The following is a 19,591-nucleotide window of genomic DNA, read 5'->3' as shown; positions in this document are numbered from 1 at the left end:
CCTGCAGAAAGTGCGGCGCACTCATGATTGGGACATACCTGTGGGAAAGAACTTACCTGCCAAGGGCTAAGGAGTGCACCCACTGCCAAAGGGTTCTGTGGCCTCTCCTTATTGCAGAAGAAACAGACAGGAAAGCCAGCTTGTATGAAACCCAATTATTCAAATTTATTAACATCAAGAATTATGCAATGATGCTGTAGATTTTTTTTATTAACAAATAGAAAACAGACTGTATACAACAGTGACCCCTACAGCACTATGCATCCACAAGGTAAAAATGAATGTGTCCTCCAACATTACCAACCCTGGATTTCTGATTTCAACGTAGCTTGGATTCTTAACATTCGGAATACATGTGATAATACAATTAGATACCCTTCCACCACCTTTATTCATAACTCAATGCACTCAAAAGAGGGCTGCTCACTCCCCATCTTTAGTGCAAGCGTGATATAATAAGGAGTATTAATATATAGTACCATTAAATTAAGTCCAGTAGTCTTGCCACATTGGTTCATTAGAACATCCTGAAGTAGCAGAAAGTACAATATTCTAGTGACTCTTAACATTTGCAGGATAGCAGAAATTATAGATACACCCAACCTCTGAAGCCATGTGTACTCCCCTCCCCTTCCCTGCAGTACCCTGCTTCCAAAGCGAGATGGTCCAGCTCTGCTGTGATCAGCTGGGCTTGTGCTCCTTGTCTTTGTCAATGCTCTGACACACTCCACTGGTGAGAGGTGACAGGATGGCGCTTGCACGCACAGAACCGTGGGGTTAACACAAAGGGCCGTGCCTTGCTCTTTCCATCCCCTCCCTGGGGAACTGTGGGACCCCCTCACTACTCCTGCCCCCTTTCCAGCAAGACACACAAAAAGAGGTTCCAATGCATGGAGCCCGGGATTTCGGGTCTCTCACAAACAAGGCGACGACAACTCACGTCATATCAGGATCTGCCAATACACACGGTCACTGGATTGGTTGAACACGTATTGTAATAGGACTGAACAGTTTCCAGCTGACAAAGGGACGCTTCTCCAGCGACCCCATATGCCCTCCCAAACCCAAACCTACTAAGGAAATAATGGGGGAGGGGAGAAGACTAAAAAAATAATTGGTAGCTTAGGTCCAGTTCCATGAAATTTCATATTCTACAGAGGATTAAAAAGCCTATGGGGAATGTAGATGGGCAGGAACCACAAGCCAGCTGCTGCGAATTACCAAGGAAGCTGCACTAAAATGGGCAGAACCAGCAGTGACTGGGCTGAAATAAACACAGGGCAGTAAAAAATGTAAAAGCAAAAGGAAATTAAAAAAACCAAAACCCAACTCCCAAAGGTTTGGCGGGTCCAGTTCTGCTTGGGCAAAACATTAAGACTTGCAAAAAATAAAAAATAAAGAGAGAAGATTATAAAAACCACTAGTAACTATTTTACATGTTTAAAAAAAAGATCCCATTCCACCCACCTAAAGCCTTGCTGTGAAATGCAGTCGGCATGAGAGAGGGTGAGAGATGCACATGAGCAGAAATTCAGCCAGAGACTGGAAATGCTTTTGGAGTCGGATTCCCTCATTTGGCGCTGGGGCTAAGTTCCTAAATGCCGTGGTCAGAACTGGTTGGCGTGGAGGTCTGCGGCCTGGGCAGTACCTCCACCTGTACAGAAGGACTGAGGAATGGGCGGCTCTGGCTCACAGGGACCCATCTCCACTCCTAGACATCCCCACCGCGACTGGAGGAAAGCACTGTTACGTTGCATAGTGGTCGAAGCTGCCAAGGTACTCCAGTGCGGCTCTGTAGCACAGCTGGTACTGGTCCTGCAAGGCACCAACGAGGGAAACATGAGCAATGGGGACACAAGGACAGCGGGCTGTAGGGTAGGGTCCAACATTCAGAGACATCAGGGCCCTCCCTTCTCCCACAGATCTCCACTGCCACGCACAGGAGGGGAGCTCACCTCTGTCTGCACCATGGCTGGCCGCTGCGTCCGCAAGGTCTTCACCATCTGGAACATGTCCACGACGCCCTCGTAGCGCATCCTCTCCAGCACAATGCTGAGTGTGATGAACACGCCCGTGCGCCCAACCCCGGCACTGCACAGGGAGCAAGAGGGACCACTGTGAGTCCTGCCAGCCCCAGAAGGGCTCTGCAGAGCTCCTAGGAGCAGTGCAAACTGTTCCTGGAGCACAGGGGCGAGACTGCAGTCCTTACCTGCAGTGCACTGTGATGGGCCCATCCTGCCCAAACTGCTCCTTGGTCTTGTGCACCTGCCCAATGAAGTCAATGAAGCCTTCTCCTGTCTTTGGCACTCCCTGTTCAGGCCAGTCTGTGAACTGGAACTGGCGGATGGTCCGTGACTGGCCGTCCTGCAGGGAGAGGGGTGTTGGATGTGAACCATCGGTGAGGGCCTGATCTCACTCCCCTCAGCACTGGTGCTCCGACCTGCTCTCAGACCCCCTGAACAGGCCAGGTGAGAAGGTGCGCAGGCCACGGGTGAGCCCAGGCAGATCATTTGCTGCATGTTTGGGACCTGTCTCAATTTTCCATGTTCACCCCAGGGTAGCTTAGCTGAGCAGGCCTTTGGGCCCCTACAGGGTCCACTGGGTCAGTGTTTGGGGCCCAACTCCACCCTAGAACCATGTTTACTGTAACACAGGGGTCCTGTGCTCGGTCAGATGCTGTACACACAGACTCCAGGTGCAGGGGGACCTGTGTTAAATGCTTGCTCAAGTGAGCAGCACAGGCAAAGCAGAGTCTGGTGCTGACAGGGATCCATCCCTGAGCTGTTCAGGGGGCTGGCACAGCTGGCAGGGCAGGAACCTGTAGAGAGAGGAGCAGTGGGTGGTGGGCAGCAGCCCTTTTTGCAGGCAGTACAAGGCAGCATTTGCTTTCCCGTTTCTCCAGGAGCTGTTGCATACCTCCTCGACTGGCCTGGCTAGGGCAGAGGCATGAGAGGCAGAGGAGCTGGGGAGCCAGCAGATGCACTCACCCTGGCATCCGTCACCTTGAACTCCCGGAGGATGTACTGTGGCATGTTGTACTCTGCCATGGGGTCCACCACGAAGTACTGGTACCGGGCAGAGCGCTCTGCAGGCCAGTACTGATGGCACTTCTCCTGTGGATGAGGAGCAGGGTAAGACATTAGCACCGACAAGCTGCCGCTCCTCCCTCCCCTCCCTGGGTGCCTATGTGGTTGTGGGGCCACAGGGTCAGCCAACAGACAGTGGGGGCTCGCCCAGAGTGAGTGGTGCGAAACACAGACTGGGGTGAGCCAAGAGCGTGAGCCCCCAGACAGCAGCCCCAGAGCCCCCCTGCCCCCACAGCAGGACTCGTACCCGGCCCATCTCACGCAGCTTTGTCAACATCACCACGATAGTGGAGTCGTGCTCCCAGAGCATCCTCCAGAAATCCTCCGTGGTCTCGGCCAGTGGTCCCTGTGTGGCAATGTAGGCCTTCTGCTGCCTGCGACAAACAAAATGGTGCTCAGAGCAGCTCCTCAGAGATGGGCAGCAGCTGCTTCTGGGAGCTGGTGGGCTGGGTGAGCTGGAAGCAGGGCCCCATGGTATCAAGGAACAAGTCTGACAATCCAGCAGTAGGATGAGCCATGGGCTCTGGGAGAGAGGTGAGCTGGTCCAGCACTTGTCCTCTAAGTGCTCCCCACAGACACAGTGAGCGCAACTTGGGAGATCCAGAAAAGCTCTTAGTCCTTGCTGGGGCGTCCCCAGCCCAGCCTCTTGCTGCTTTTTGTCTCCAGTGCTGTTGTTGCACTGAGAGCCCTCTTGGCACCCAGGCCCCCACCAGCAGGCTGCCAGCACCCACCTGGGCTGGAAGGAGAGACTGTGCTTGGGGATGATCCCAGCAGCACCCCTGTATTCCTTTTACTCTCTGCAGTACCCATCATCCCTCCCATTGCATAGGAAAATACAGAGCAGCTGAACCAGGTCACCTGGATTACACACTCCAGACAATAATGAGGGCAGTGTGGAAACCTTTAATACAGTTTTGTCTGCTTTTATAAAGCTTCAGAATTTGTTTTTGGTTCCACTGCCAACCAGAGCACCTCTCCTAATTTTCTGTGTGATGTGCCCCAGACCAGCCCCCACCCTGAAGAAAGCCCCCTTGGTGCTCTGGACTCAGCTCTGGCATGCTGGTACTGAGCTCCCAGCCTGGCACAGCAGAGTCTGAGCTGGCTCCACCACTGCGGGGCGCTGGAGCCCGCGGGACCAGGGCTGGCTTCTTCCATCCTGCCTTCCTCCCTCCGTTCTGCCTTCATCCCTCTACTGGTGCTATTTCTAATGGTGCTAAATTAATGAACGTGCTGCAGGGCAGCTGTAACATGCGGGATGCAGACAGGGGCTGCTTCAAGGTGGATTTATAACACATAGTAAAAAACAGGGAATGGGGATGCAGAATGAAGTGAAAAAGCTAATAAAGATGCAGCATCAGTGGTATCTGCAGGACCTTGGGCCAACTGATTTCTTTAGATAACTAGAAGAATGATGACTCAAAGAAAGGGATGGGAAGAGATAACAGAACTTGGGGATAGGGTAAGTAGCACATGAAATGGTACCACCTGCTGTGATGGCAGCCCTCTCCCTCCCTCCGTAGCATCACCAAGAGGCAAAGCCAGTGTTGCTCTCCATCGGCTCTGGAGCCAGGACAGTGGCTGCAGTCCATCTGTCAGACTCAGGCTGCAGCCAGGCAGCCGCCTTAATCACTGGTGGTGGGTGGCTCTGTGCCACACACCCAGGAGGTAGTGGAGACTCTCTCTGCTCTGTGACAGCTTTTCTCCAGCCCCTTCATCCCTCCCCATTACTCTGTCCCACCCTGAGGGGCCTGGCTTGCTTCAGTTTTCCTGTGTTGAGATGCTCCAAGGGTTGCTCCCCTTTTGCTCCTTGTCCACTCTTGCCCTTCTCCCTGGGAACTCTTGCTGGGCTCAGCTGTTGGAGCAGCAACAAGGCACAGAGCTGCTGGCCTGGCTGCACCCACATTTGTTCCCTTTGGCAGTGCCTTTTGCATCTGGGAGGTTACCAGTCCAAAAGAGGCAGATGGGCAAAGCCAAGTTGGAAGGGACATGTGCCACATCTATCATTGCATCCCCCACTCCAGCACTGATGATGGTGCACATGAGGGATGACCTTACAGTGATGGTGCACAGACAGATGACAGGAACAGGCCTTTGATGTGCATCACTGTGATTTGCTTTGGATTGTTGTCTAGGGGTTGCTTGGGAAGGGGATGTGGCCACTGGGCTATTCTTCTCTCCTGGCATTCAGCATCTGAGAATGAGATGTCAGCAGACAGATACAGAAAACTTAAGCATTGCAGCCGCACTAGATCTTAACTGGTGCTTTCTAAACTGTGTTCTGGAGAGAGTAACCTAGTGATGGGCTTCCCAGTGTCCAGCACCAGCCCTGCCTGAGGATCCAGACTCCTCCTAAAATCAAGACATGGAACAAGCTTTGAGCTGCTGCCTGGATCAGCCACTCAGTGGAAGCACACTCCTAACTCTAGTTGTTACAGCAGGGAGGCAGGTTTGAGTTAGGTACTCAACAAGCCAAGGGATCCTACCAGAATATCCCATAAAACCTCCACAGAAGCCAACACAGCCTGCCACTCCAGCCATGTGGACATCTGTCTACAGCAACACAAGCCAGCCTGGCAGCACTCACTCACAGGCAGTCTTCACATATTGTAACTACACACACTGCAGTGTCTGAGAAGAAGGAAATATATAAAATGCAACAAAGTGGTCCCCAGCCCACCTCAGGCGGTCAGGACCTGCTTGCCTTGGGAAAGAGAAGGCAAGCAGGCAGGCCAAGCTGGCACAGTCACCCAAGGTAATCCTTACCTGTAGCCATCTATGAAGCTGGCATTGATGTAGTCAGAGCCCTCGACACCGCGGATGGGCTGCAGGCAGACTCTTGTCAGCTCATACGGCATGATGTTCACGAGGCGGTTCTTGAATTTGTTGCAAGGGAGGTTGGCACTGATGAAACGTGAGGTATGTGCTTTAGAATTGGCCAGCAGCTGAAAGAGGAGGAGACAAATCAGATCCCTGCTGGAGATGCAGCAGTCTGGGGGAAGAATCGGGATCCTGGCAGCAGTCATGTAGTGGAGTGAAGACCCACAGCAGCTCTCTGACACACACAGAGCCAAGAGGCTTTGTACCTCTCTGAGCCAGGGATGTATGCTTGGTGGTGGCAGGGAAGCAAAGCTTTTCCTCTTTCCTCTTCCAACAATGTCTTGTAATTTACTTCTCACCCCAGAAGAACCCAAGAAAATGTGAGAATTGTGACAGTTTTAGGTAAAGAAGATATATTTTGGGTTACTGTGAGACATTTTATGGCTCTCTTTGAGTCCCATAAACTGGAGTAATGGTAAATGTGTTACTTAGATCTGCTGGCAGATTCAAACAGAAGTCACTCTTCCTTCCCCCAGCTACTTTTTTTTTTTTTTTCCTTCCCCAAAAGACTGCCTCCAGCATCTCCAGAACCACCCTTCTCTCTATGAGTGGCAGGTTGACCTCAGGGAGAGGCTCTCTGCAGGGGGACAGTGTTGCTTTCTGAGGAGCAGTTCAGCCATGGGAGGACCTCCCATATCCTGCTCCCCAAGGTTTCCCATGCAGTGGACACTGCCAGGGCACAGAGAGGGGCAATTTCACTACTGTTCTCAAGACATCTTTGGAGAAATAAAAGGAAAGTAAAATTTTGTCATTCTTACAACAGAATTGCTTGAGTTGAGCACAATTCTGTGGCTCTCCTGAGGAGTGTCACCATGAGATACTCAGGCAGCATGTTTTACTGTTCCAACCCCAGGATACCAGCAGCTCTGATAACCACAGGACAGAGCTTCTCAACTATTCCCAGCTAACATGGAAAGTCAATATTTTGCCTCTCCTGCTCCTTTGTCACTTGGAGGGAATCCCCAGGGTGAAGGTGTACTGCTGCAGTTCATTTCACAGCCTGCATGGTCTGCTGCCTCCCTGCATGAGCTATATTCCCCTGCAAGAGTTCACTGGACTAATGCTCCTCATCTGAGAATATGGGCACTTAACAGAGTTCACTTCAGCTCCAAGGCTGTAATAAATATCTGCAGTTGGCATACACAGATACAGGCAGAAAAATGTGGGCTTGGCTTCTTAAAAATGGTGTGCCTTAAAACACTGCCTTCACCAATTCTAGACAGTGAGGCTTGGTGTTGAGGTGGTTAAAAGATTACAGAGCTTAGCATTGAAGAAATGAGACCAGAAATGTCTCACATATTTAAATTGGAGCTGTTTCCAGACAAGTTGTTCACAGTAACATCAATTATCACTAACATGATATGCATCTGATTTCAGATGCAGCTCCTGCCGCACAGTGAACCTAGAGCAGAATGTGCTGCTGGGAACTGCACATCCATCTGCCTTTTATATCATCCCCAGAATCTGCCAATCCAGGGGGGACCACGGCCGACACAAGCTTTACAATTCAAATGTATTTTAAATCACTGCCTACCTGCTTTTGAAACACACAAAAGAATAACTGCCTGTAATGATCCATAGTCCACCTCTCCCAACCCCTGGACGACCAGCCTGTGGAGCTCTCTGGGCAGACACAGGGCACTAGAGAAGTGGAGTGCTGGGGCTCTGCCACCAACCTTGAATTCCAGCTCCATTGCAGTGACGCTCTCGCCTGGTGGCACCTGGGTCAGCTTCTGGATGTGGGCGAAGAGGTTGCGCGCGGGCACCTCGGTGTTGCTGCACGTGGCGGCCTCCAGCAAGGCCTCGTGGATGAAGATGTACTGGTCCTCTGTCTGCACCATGTAGTTGCGCTGGGAGCGCATGCACGTCACGTGGCCGTAGATGTCCACGGTCTTCTCGTGCTTCATCCGCTCCAGCATGGCGTCGATGACAATGAAGCAGCCGGTTCGGCCCACGCCAGCACTGCAGGAGCAAAGCACACGGTCTGAGATGACACCATCTCCTAGAGATGTCACACAAGCTCCAGAGATCACCCGGACTTAGGGCACACAAGGGGAGTAAAGGCTGCTCTCTGTGAGCAAAGCTCCAAACAAGAAGTGACAGGAGGAGCGAGGGAGAGTATCACTGGAGAATGTGAGAAGCTCCTCAGTCTTTCTGCTGTCCCCGGAAAAGACATGGTGACACCCTGCTGATCCCTGTGGTGGCTGGCAGCCCCTCCACAAGGGAAGGAGAAATGTGTGTAACAGGCAGGAGAGTGACACACACATGTGTGTGTGAAGTCAGAAGACGTGAAGATCAGGCTGGGCCCTAACACCACTGAAGCCAGTAATTTCCAGCCTGCTTGTCCCCTAACCTGGGTAACTGTTTCCTTACCCATAAAATGAGCATGGCCAGCCTGAGAGGGGAAGCAGAAAGCTGAGGTTATGCATGACTGTGCTGAGCCCTTCCTCAAGCACCAAATGCCTCTCCACTGCTGGACAGGCAGTAGCAAACCTCAAGCTACTCACTCTGAGACAACCCTGAAAACAGCAGATACACTGTTGTGACACGTAAACACAGACAGAGGTAGGGAGCCTAGGCATTCCCTCATTTATGGTGCAAGTCATATCCTTAACAAGGCTTTAATACAGCTTGTTTGTGTGTTAATTACACCCCACTACCATCTGAAACAGAGCATGAAAGAAGAGCATTAAACACTGCTGGTAAGGCGTATGCTGAAACAGCAATGATGGAGTGGTTTGTTCAGTAACAGTCCCCTCTTGGCTGCTACAAATAAATCTTGGCTGGGTAAGAATCTGAGCCTTAGTAGACTAATATTTTGCCTTAAGAGCTGCCTTTCTACCCTGTGAAAGAGTATGGCTGTAAATATTGCATATGAATGTTCGCAGAGGTCACTGCATGCATTTCTGTCAGTGATGTGCATCTGAAGGTACCACCCACTTAGGCTGGGAACAGATAATTTAATTTTTAAATGGCACTTGCAGTTCTACAGGAAAATGTGTTTTCTGAGGCTCTCCATATAGTCCTGTTCAATCTGATACAGCAGTAGCAACAGAAATGCCACCATTGCATTACCACTGCTGAGCCTGTTCTGCTGCTAGCCCAAGCATGCAGCGCAGGTTGTGCTACCATGAAACCTTTCTCACAAGAAGGGGAGACTCCACTTTCAGACAGGTTAAAGCTCCTGCAGCCAGAAGACAAACACACAGTCCTACCTGCAGTGCACAACCATGGGCCCAGCATCTGTTGGGTTACAGGCCTTGACCCGCCGCAGGAAAGCGAGGATTGGGGTGGGGTATTCTGGCACCCCGTGGTCGGGCCAAGCCATGAACTGGAACTGCCGCAGCTCTGTCTTCTCATTGGAGCCATTCTGTCAAAGACAAAGAGGAGTTGTTTTGCATGAGAACATCTCATCCCAGTGCAGGAGTGCACTGATAGGGCAACAGCAGCCACAGGCACGCAAAGCTCTGTGTGATGATGCATGTACTGGGCTTTCACCAGTGAAAATTTGGAGGAAAAACACAGGTTTATTGCAAAGCGCCTATACATACAGATGCTCTGTAGAAAGGCAGTTTTACAGACAACAGAGCATCTCTGCAGGAGTGGAACAGACTGCAGGGAAGGTGAAAGACTCTTTTCTGCACAGCACAGGTTCAGTGCCTGCATACTCACTGCACGTTCAGGGAAAATGGGCACTGGGCATGGAAGGGCTACAGCAGCCAGCTCCCTCCCTGCTCCTCTGCATCATGGTGTCCCTGGGCTGGGTGACCAGCCTGTGACTGCAGACTGCCCTGCTCCTCTCTGGGCTTGGCTGAGTGATCTGTGCAGCGAGTGATCTATGCAGCAAGTGGTAGGAACAGCTGGGTGATCGTTGGGGCCTTCCTGGGGCACGAGTGTGTCCCCCCTGAGCACTGGGCTCCTGGCACACACTCAGTCACGCACAGAAGCACTTGCTGCAAAGCCTGTCTGCATTGACACTGCTGCTGGCACTGCCCCCAGGGATTTCCAAACACTAATGAGGAATGCAGCAGGCAGGAGAGAAGGGTTTATGCTCATGTCAGAAATAGCCCCTCCATTTGCATTATTAGTGACAGGAGTGATAAAAATTCACTGCTTCCCATGTTGTCCCTCTAATGGGAGGACAGCTGCTACCTGTACACTCACCAGAGGCAAGAACAGCACACAGAAAAGCATTAAGTATCACAAAAAGCACACAGAAGAGCATTAAGTATCCTGGCCAAAGTCCAGTGGTAGCCAGATGCACAACCTGCATCTGATGTCCTACTGCAGCCCACCTGTGAGACATGGCTCATGCCTGGGCAAGCCAGGTGCAGCCACTGGCCACTGCCTGTGGGCCATGGAGCACCCTGCAGCCTTGGGAACCATCTCTGCAATACGTGAAGTAGCAGCAGCAGGCAGTCCCATACCTTGTACAGCGCGAAGGTGCGCACGGTGTAGGTCGCCAGCTCCACTGTATCCAGCAGGACCACCTGGATCATCCCATAGGTTTCTGTACCCCGGCTAGGCCAGTACTGGTCACACTTTACCTGCAGGGAGGTGAGGAAAATGGGTCAGTGATTGGATGCTGGCTGGGGCATCTGGGATGAGGAACAGGGCTCTGCACTTCAAAGGGTAGAGACAGAAATGAGTAATTGTGCAGGGGGGGGGGGGGGGGGCTCTAAAATCCAGATTTCCTTCCCCCAGAGTGTCCCAACCCCCCCAAAAAAGGCAGCACCTGCTGGACCCCTTTCCATAAGACTCAGAATCAGAATAATATTCTGAGCTGAACTGACCCGCAAGGATAATTTTGTCCAACTCTCAAGTGAATGGCCCATATGGGAATTGAACCAATCTTGGTGTTATTAGCACCATGCTCTGACCAGCTGAGGTGATCTCAGTGAGTGGCTACTCATTGAAAGAGGGATTTTCCTTTTCCCCTGGAGCCATTGGTGGAAGTGGCAAAGGGGGCCAGGCCGCCAGACAAGAGCAGCAAGAGCAACACCAGATACCAAGACAGTGAGCAGCAATTCCTAGCAGTGATTTGTGCCTGCTGTAGTACTTCTCTGCCTCCTGTTTGGTGAGATGGGCATCTTTGGGGCTTTGCCTGAACCACCCCCGTGCCTGAGCTTCACCTGGATGAAGAGAAGGTGGGCAGTTGTGAGATGACTGGAGAAGAGCTAGTGCAGCAGGGAGGAGGAAATGGTGATTTCTGTGGGCACTGCTCTACTCAAAGGGCAGCTGAGGTGAATGAGATGCAGTCTGTATCCCCACCAGCTCCCAGCCAGCCTGGTGTCCTTGACCCACAGCTGTGGTAGGACAGAGCTGAGTCCAGCACAGTACACAGCAACAGGCATTACCTTTCCCATAACATTCATAGTCTCCCAGGGTGCCCTGCCAGCATGGCCTTGGGCAGCAGACCACCCTTGTGAAGGTGGGACACAGCCCATGCCAGGGCTCCAGCCTGGATGCTGTATCCACCCTCCCTGCCCTGCTGCAGGCTTGAGTAAATTAAGCATCACCAAGCAACACCAACCTGCACCTGTGGCAGGTGGCACATCCCTGAAATTCTACATCTCCCAGGTGTTTCAAAATGGTTCTGCAAGGAACAGATGGCAGCTTAGACACAGGCACATCTTGTTCTCCCTCTGCAAGACACAGACTGTGGCCAAACTACCCCTTCAGCTCCCTCCTGCAGGCAGCACTGTCCCATCATGAAAACACTGCTGCTCCCTAGAAACCTCCTGCCTTGCATCATCCTTATCATCCCTTTCCAACTCTGCAGTCAGGGTGCGTTGAGCTACTGGTCACAGCTTTTGTTGCATCCCACTTGGCAGACAGCCAAACACATCCCCAGGGGCCCATCCCTCTGCCCCCTTCACCTCCCTGCACATCCCTCCCTGCTCACATGCTGCTGCTCTCCTCCTCCTCTTCACAGCTCAGTGTTTTCAAACTACTCCTCCATTTCTTTTTTTTTTTTTTCTGTGAAGCCCCAAGCTCCCTATTTAATTGGCACCCTCAGCATCCCTGTTTAATCTGGTACCTGGCATCCCCACCCTGCAGAGCCACAGTGCCTGGCTGACAGGAGGAAGACTTCATTCCCACCCATGTGCACCACAGTGAAAATGGTTTCCCACCCTAGGAGAGAGGAGTGAATGGAAGATCATCTGTGCTTGTCAAGGAATAGTAAACTTAATTATTAGCAGAATGTGTTTACAGGGGAATGCGTGGGAAGGGAAACAATGAGCTTAATTAGGAATCAATGAAGTTCTGCCTTTTAATTGAAACCACTTGCAGCAGGGTGGGGCTTGTGAGAGCCCTGATCCTGCACTCTGGCTCTGGAGTGCAGCAACCTGGAGTCAGAGGGATGCACCTCTCCCTGCTTTTTGGGTTCTGCTCACAGTAAGGCCTGCCCTGGCAGAAGTGCCTGGTGCAAGGCTGCCTAATGGGGTACTGCAGGTGCCTGTGCAAGCAGAACAGCTCTGCTGCCTCCTGCCCAGGGTCTCCTGTTGCTTGGGCTGCTGTGCTGCCTTGGATCTGTGGCAGCATGGCAGGCCCTGCAATAATCTCAGGATTCCTCTTCCTCACTTGGCACAGAGCATTTGGTGCTGACTGGCTGCAGCACCAGCAACTTGAAGGTCACAAACATTATTTCACAGCTAAACTGATCCCATCCTCATGAGTAGGTGCCACCTGCAGGCTGTCTCCACGAGGTCTGAGTTCATCTTGCCTGGCTTGGGGAGGATGTGACCCTCTCTGAGGGAGAGGAGAGCAGCATGGCATCCTGCAAATGCTGGGGACAGCTGCTTGCTGTGGTTTGCAGGGGATGTTTCAGGGGAACAGCACAGCCTGTTCCTGAGCCTGAGCCTACACCTCAGGGACAGCAGTCCCCTCCTGCCACCCACATGCTGCAGGGCTGTGTACTCGAGCACAAAACAAACTTCAGAGGTTCCCTGTGTGGGATAATAGCAATGCCTGGGCTGGTAATTGAAAATTATTTATTCATGACCAGATAAGACTCAGTCACATTTTCTGCCAAATTTACCCATAATGTTTATGCCCCATTTTCAAGCTCTGTAAATTTTATGCTGAAGCCGATGCACTGTGGCACTAAAGCAGATAAGAGATGTTTTCTTCTGGCAGTGCTTGTTTCTCATTAACTTAAGGAGCACAGTAATGTCCTGAACAGCCATTTACTGCAGCTTTGCTGAGTGGCTCCTGTTCCTCTCCTTTGATGCCCTGAGCCCAAGAGCAGCCGGGCACCTCTCTTCAGCTTGAGAGCTGTGCTCTGCCCCCAGCCCTGCTCACAAGCTCCAGATGGCACTGCTGTCAGCAGAAGGGCTGGAGCATCGTGTGGCTGCCAGGCTTCTCTTCCCCAGGGCCCTTGAGCACCAGCCTCTTAACACCCCCTCCCGAGGACATGAAATGCCAGGGGAGATCACACTCCAGAGAAGGCTGCTTGGTGCTCTGGGCTGGAACAGAACCACCCACGGCACTGCTGTGGGAGACTTGGCTCTGCCAGGCTCTAGGGGATAGCCCAGGGTAGGAGAAATCCTGCTTTAATACCTCTCTCCTGGCAACACAGCCCGGCAGGGACACACCACACTCCCAGCTTGGGGAAAGCTAATCTACAATGTGTGTTTCTGAACTGCCACCAAATGATTCTGAAACTGATTGTAAAGCTTTGAAGGCAGCTAAATTGCACAATCCAGCCATTTCTATCCTTTATGTGCTTCTCACTTTGTGAAAACATGAAAAAGGGAGGATGATTTAGACCATCAAGCCAGCTAAAATTGCAGACCATAAAAGCTGATGCTCTTTAAAGATTTTTTTTCCCCTCTGCAGCTCAGGAATCCTTTAAAGCAGTGTCACCCCCACAGGGCTGCCAAGCTGCTGCTGGTCCTGGTTGGCTTATCACAGCAGTGCTGAGGGTGACCTGGGGAGCTCGCCTGGAAAGGCAGCAGAGCCTGCTCTGCAGCAGGCAGCTCTCCATGAGGCCTTGCTGCCCACCCCGGGCTCTGCAGCTGGACACACAGTCCTGTGCCTCTGCCAAAGCGCCTGGGCAAGGGGACTTTCAGGCAAGGTCACCCTTGGGTAATGCTGTGATGCCATGTGACTGCCTGGAGCAGTGCTGTCCCACAGCAGCATGAGCAGTGGCAGGCAGCAATGCTGCAGGGACCCAAGGGGTTACATCAGATGAAGTTTGAAGTCTCTGGAGCAGAATGAACTGCAAAACAGTGACTCATGTTGAAACTTTGGAGCAATGGGCAATGACTGGGATTAGGATCTTCACTGGTCCCTAAAAGGTGTGCTCCCAAGAGAGCTCTAGCCCTCACCAAAAGGGCACGAGGAAAAGCAGAGCAGGAAGGTGGCTAAAAGCAATCTTGCCTTTGAAGATGCTGAAAAAGACAACAAAAACCCCCAGAGAAAATAATCTCCTGGAAGTCCACATCACGGCTCCCCACCAGAACCTTGCTGTGAGGGAATGCCCTGAGACACCTACAGGGTACAGCAAACACATCCAGGGAAGTCCTTGCTGTGGATCACTGGTTCAACTCAGGAGTGACCAGACTTCTCCACTGCCTCTCCTGACAACCTGCCTCTCCCACAGAGCCAGAGAAAAATGCCCACTTCTCATTAGTGCTGGGCATGTGCCAAAGAGGCAGCAGGACTTAGGCAGGCAGTGCCAGGGAGCAAATGCAGGGGTCTGGGTCTGGTCAGGTCAGCCTGGAGCCCCTGGGCAGTCTGTCCAATCAGGCAGGCTGCCTGAGATTCTCTGAGGGCTCTGGTCACCTCCTGCCCATAACAAGGATTCAATGTTACCAAAAGCCTGATCACACGCACTGTGTTTGGGACAGACAAACAAAACACTGCAGGATAGGATGGGGTGTGCTGGGGGGAGATAACACACAGCTCAGCAGCACAGACATCTCAGGCTAAGACGAGTCCCTCTGGGGTCAGAGGAAACCTGTTATCTTCAAGAAACATGCACCTTGGAGTGCCTTGCCATAACTAAGAAGCCCAGAAGTTAAGTGAGTCAAGATTCCAGGCATGGATTTATTTGGCAACCCAGAAGGGCTTTTCCTTGTTCTTCAAATATATGCTCATTATTGAAATGTGAAGGCTCAGGAAAGTCCTCATATAACCCTCAGCTGCAGAGCACAGTTGATCAGAAGCTTCTGATCTTGCTTAGCCCTGAGTGTGCCAATCTCTGAGCCACAGGGCAGGTCAGAATCATTTCCCTGTCACCCTGTGTGGGTGACAGTGGCCATTGGACAGAACAGCCAGGGCTCTGCAGCAGGAAGCACAGTGCTCAGCTGGGGCTGGATCTCTAGAGACAGCTCATCTCCAAGGAATGCTCTTTTTCCCTCCAGGCTGTAGGGCATTTGAAGATGTCAGGAAACCCAGCAATAATGCCTGTTTTTTGCACATTAGGAAAAGCAGATCTGTTTTGCCATAGTGATTGGTGGTTCCAGCCACTTCCTCCCAGTCAGGGTGGGCTGGGACACCCCTGAGAGCATTTCAGTGCTAAAGCTTTGAAAGGGAGGGAGAGCATGCAGGCAAAAGTTTTAACTAAACCCAAACTTGACCGTTTCTGCTTCTCAAGAATGAGCTTATTGGGCTAAAAATAATCAGTGCTTCACAGCTTGAGTGCACAAGCCCCTTCTGCTGTTGGCATGGCAACACTAAAATATTCTGCTAGTACAAATGCTCACTGCTAAAATTTTACTTTTAGGAGCAAACTGAATCATGAGAGGCAGAAGCTGCCTCATCCTTGGGCAGGCTTTGCCCAAAGGGTGCATCTGGGTGCAGGAGCACTTGGTCACAGCTTACAAACTCCTGCTTCAGGGGCTGAGTAAGGACCTCTGTCACGAAAGCTGTATCATCTGCAGTGAGGGCTCCCACTCCTTCTCCAGCTCATGCCTTCCCCATGGTCTGCAGGCAGCTTTGCGTTTATTACATCAGAATATCTAATCCTGGCAGTGTAAGCTGATAATTTATACATGTTGTCATTGGACAAGGCACAAATTAGTCTTGTTATTGCAATGAGACCCTGTCAGCCATTCCCCTGCATTGCCAGAAATGCCTGGACCCTGTCAGGCTGCTGCTGGTCCCACCCAACTATTGCAGCTTCTCAGCTTCTGGGGTGGTCCACACTCTCCATCTCAGAGCTTTCCTTTCCCCCTTTGATGTGATGTGGGCAGGAAAGAATGGCTGCACATGCAGATATGCAGGCAAAATAGAGCTAAACGAGCAGGCCAGCAACAGGAGGTTTTGCCACCCTTTTGCCCCACAGGGATATGCTTACAAGGCATTTGTTGCTGGGCTGCACAAAGCAGTGAGCCACATCGCTGGAGCTGCCCCTCCCTGGGTGCCCTTATGCCCTGTGCTCCCATTCCTCCTTTCTTCCCCCCAACAGCTCCAGAAAAGAGAGAAAGCACACACTGTACCCTGGACTTCTCCTCCAGCCTGGTCATCATGACTATAGTTGCTGTTCTCTGCTCCCACACCATCCTCCAGAAGTCACTGAGGGTTTCTGGCAGCGGTCCCTGCGTGGCGATGTAGGCGTTCTGCTTCCGATAGCCATCGATGTAATTGGCATTGATGTAATCACTGCCTGGGACCCCTGTAGGGGAGAAAGAGGGCAAGAGTTACTGGGGTAAGCCCACAGCCCTGGACCTACAGCTCTGCTGGGCCCCACAGGCAACAGAAGAGGCTGGCATGTTCTCAAGGCTCTCCTTTATGGGGTGATGTCAGGATCTCTCCCAGGGATCCTGCAAAGCACAAGGATGGTGCCTGAAAAAAGAAGAACCCTTTGTAACTCCCACATTAATGCAACAAGCAGGCAACACCAAAGCAGAGAGACAGCTGCCACACGCACACAAAGGAAAATTCACAGGCAGGAATATTAAGGAGCTCATACGGCCCCAAGCAACTGACTGAAATAATTGTCTTAAATTCACCAGCAATTTGTTATGGTCCTACAGCACCTTTTAAAAATGAGGCTCCTTTATTAGCTTGTCTCTGTTAGGAAGGGATGTCAGGCAAGGATGTTCCCCCATTCTTCCTGCACGGAAAACTATCCCCAAGGAACCAGCGATCTTCCTCCTACCACCATTGAAACCCTTCAGTATGAGACCCCTTCTGCTGCCTGCTGGCAGAGGCTGCTCCAGCCCCCACAAAGCCTCCACCACTTTAAGGAAAGGAATTTTTCGTAAAGGCCTTTAAAATGCAAACACATAGTCACTAAAATAAATTTGGCAAAGCAGAGGCCTGAGGCTGCTTCCAAACCCTGCTCAGCATGGGCTGCCCAGGCTGCAGGGATAGAAAGCAGCAGGAATCTCATTGTCTGCCCAGGAGAGAGCATCTGCATTTCATTAGAGAAAGGAAATAAAGCTGGGGGTCACCCCTCGTCCTTTTGTCCTGGGGAAAACTCTACAGCTCTGTTCTCCAGGTCTCAGCAGTCTCCAGCAGACACGAAGTGCTGGCAGCGCTGGGGCGGCAGCAGCTGGAGTGCAGCGCTTGGCTCCTTGGCACGGGCAGCACGGGGCTGGCAGGGTGCTTTGGGAACAGTTCCCAGGAAGGCACAGACACTACTTACAGCAACTGAGTCAGCCTGGAAAGCAGGGATTCCCCCGTGTGCTCACCCCACAGCTGTCTGCGAGGGTTTGCCCATGAGCAGACATGCCAGGCCTTCACATTGCTGCTGCTGCTGCTTAACAGGGCTTGCTGTGAGGGACTGTTTGGCTGCCTCTCCTCCTCTTGAAGAGGATGAATAGTGCATTACCATCAGAGAAGGCTTTTCCATCTCCCAAAAAAGGATGCTAGTGACTGGAGGGCCACCTGTGTGCAAAGCCAGGTCTTCCCCAAGCAGGGTGCATTGAATTAGCTGTATCTTCCCCATCATCCATCAGTGGGCTCAGATCTGGGTGAGCAGAGCTGGGTGCTGGTTAATAAAACAAGGGGAGTGGGTGAGCTCCAGCTCCTCTGTGTGCAACAGGACTAGAAACGTGTATTAGCCCAAACTCCAGGGATGTGGGGCTGGTTCTTGGAGTCATGGGGGTCAGTGCTATGGACACCAGGGCCTGATGCTCCCATGGAGGACAGGGATGTATGGAGTCTGATGTCTCAGGGGAAGGAGCACCCCTCACCCTGTGCCTCTCTGGGCACTTATTTGGGCCCATATATTGACAAGTCTCAGAGAAAGATACTGGCCCTACAACTGTGCTGGGACAGAGGATGGCAAATGGCACTAACAGTGCCACGTTTCACCATGTAGCAAGGAAGGCAGCTGAAGTCACACAGAGAGGACAGTGGGAGAGGAGGCTGCTGGGACAGACATGTTTGCTGCCAGCAGTACTAAGAAGCAACCACACAGAACACCCTGCTCTGAGGACACTGGGAAAGCTTTACAGCGCCCTTTCTCTTCTGGCCAGCCAGAACACACATTTGATCATGCTGATGCTTGGTGTTTGTCCCTGCTCAGCTTAGAACACAGAAAAAGATGGTCTCCTTGCTACAGTCAGGTTCAGCTGCTTGTTGGGTGCCCAGTGCAGTGACTCTTACCATCGATGGAAGTCAGGATGACACGCGAGTGGTCATAGGCGATCACATTTGCATAGCGGTTTTTCGGTTTATTCACTTCCAGGTTGGAGTTCTCCCAGGTGAACTGCTGCCCAGGATCAATGGACTGTGGAGAGAAGGAGAAGGAAGGAATTGGTAGCGGTTCCAGCACACTGGAGTGCTGCAGCACATGGGATTCAGTCAGGAAATCTGCACTGTCCTGCACACCTCTCCCCAGGCCAGACACAGCTTCCATGGGTGTCCACGGCAGTAGCATCAAGCCAGACCATACCTGAAAACCAGTTTCCAGTGGCACATGCATCCCACTATCTGCAGGCAAAGCAGTTCCTCACTGGGGCAGCCTACTGCAGATGAGCCTTCATCTCCTCTGCTGCATGCTCATCCTTTCCTCTGGAGCTACCCATCAGCAAAAATTTGGTCTTCTGCCAGGATTCCGAGAGACCTGACTGTGCAGATCTTGACCTAGCAGTTTCATTAGCTGTTGAACTGCAGCCTCTTGAAATACAGCAAGCCCTGGGTGTCTTGTGCCCCAGGAGCTTTTGGTATTAGTGTCCTGCAACACAGCCTGTAAGCATTTGCCAGGGAATAGTCATGAAAATTAATAGGTTACTATCCACTGCTCCAGCTACTTATGCAATGTAAACATCTCTCGTTTGAGTTAATAGAGTGACAAGAAACTATAAACCTGGAGAAGAGATGTGGTTATAAATCTTGGCCTGCACACTATGTAACTGCCTGAAAAGCACACATCCCACTCCCACTTGGCCTTGCACACCCAGTGCTTCTTCCATGAGCCATGGGCTGGTGCACCCAGTCCATGGCTGCTCCACGGCCAGGCAGCCTCTTCCCAAAGCCTTCTCTATCATCTCAGTCCATGCACAAAGCAAGGTGAACAAGGACCATCCCCAGAGCACCCCTCTGAGATGGGATGCTCTTGCTGTCCGAGAGACATGCGAGACACACAGGTAAGACACCTGCCTCAAGCAGGGACTTGCTCTGCACATGCAGCCCTGGGCGAGCTGGGGGCAAGCAGCTACACCAGAAAT

At 51.9% G+C, this 19,591-nt stretch overlaps 1 protein-coding gene across 13 annotated transcripts in view; it reads right to left on the bottom strand.

The window, feature by feature from the left end:
* Positions 1-140: 140 nt before the first annotated feature.
* PTPRF (protein tyrosine phosphatase receptor type F) overlaps positions 141-19,591 on the bottom strand; it is a 374,918-nt gene continuing 355,467 nt past the window's right edge. For all 13 annotated transcript variants that reach the window (XM_054515796.1, XM_054515799.1, XM_054515805.1 and 10 more), the window contains 11 exons: positions 18,528-18,651; positions 16,412-16,587; positions 10,391-10,510; positions 9,179-9,333; positions 7,640-7,925; positions 5,850-6,028; positions 3,334-3,460; positions 2,988-3,113; positions 2,210-2,364; positions 1,956-2,091; positions 141-1,815 (listed from right to left, as the gene is read on the bottom strand). In XM_054515796.1, the coding sequence (XP_054371771.1) occupies positions 1,747-1,815; positions 1,956-2,091; positions 2,210-2,364; positions 2,988-3,113; positions 3,334-3,460; positions 5,850-6,028; positions 7,640-7,925; positions 9,179-9,333; positions 10,391-10,510; positions 16,412-16,587; positions 18,528-18,651 (1,653 nt within the window). In that variant the 3' untranslated portion in view covers positions 141-1,746. The remainder of the gene's footprint in view (positions 1,816-1,955; positions 2,092-2,209; positions 2,365-2,987; positions 3,114-3,333; positions 3,461-5,849; positions 6,029-7,639; positions 7,926-9,178; positions 9,334-10,390; positions 10,511-16,411; positions 16,588-18,527; positions 18,652-19,591) is intronic.

Source organism: Molothrus ater, chromosome 9, assembly GCF_012460135.2.
Source record: "Molothrus ater isolate BHLD 08-10-18 breed brown headed cowbird chromosome 9, BPBGC_Mater_1.1, whole genome shotgun sequence".
Classification (NCBI taxonomy): Eukaryota; Metazoa; Chordata; class Aves; order Passeriformes; family Icteridae; genus Molothrus; species Molothrus ater.
Note: the sequence above shows the minus strand (reverse complement) of the source record. Positions and strands in the feature narration are given on the sequence as shown.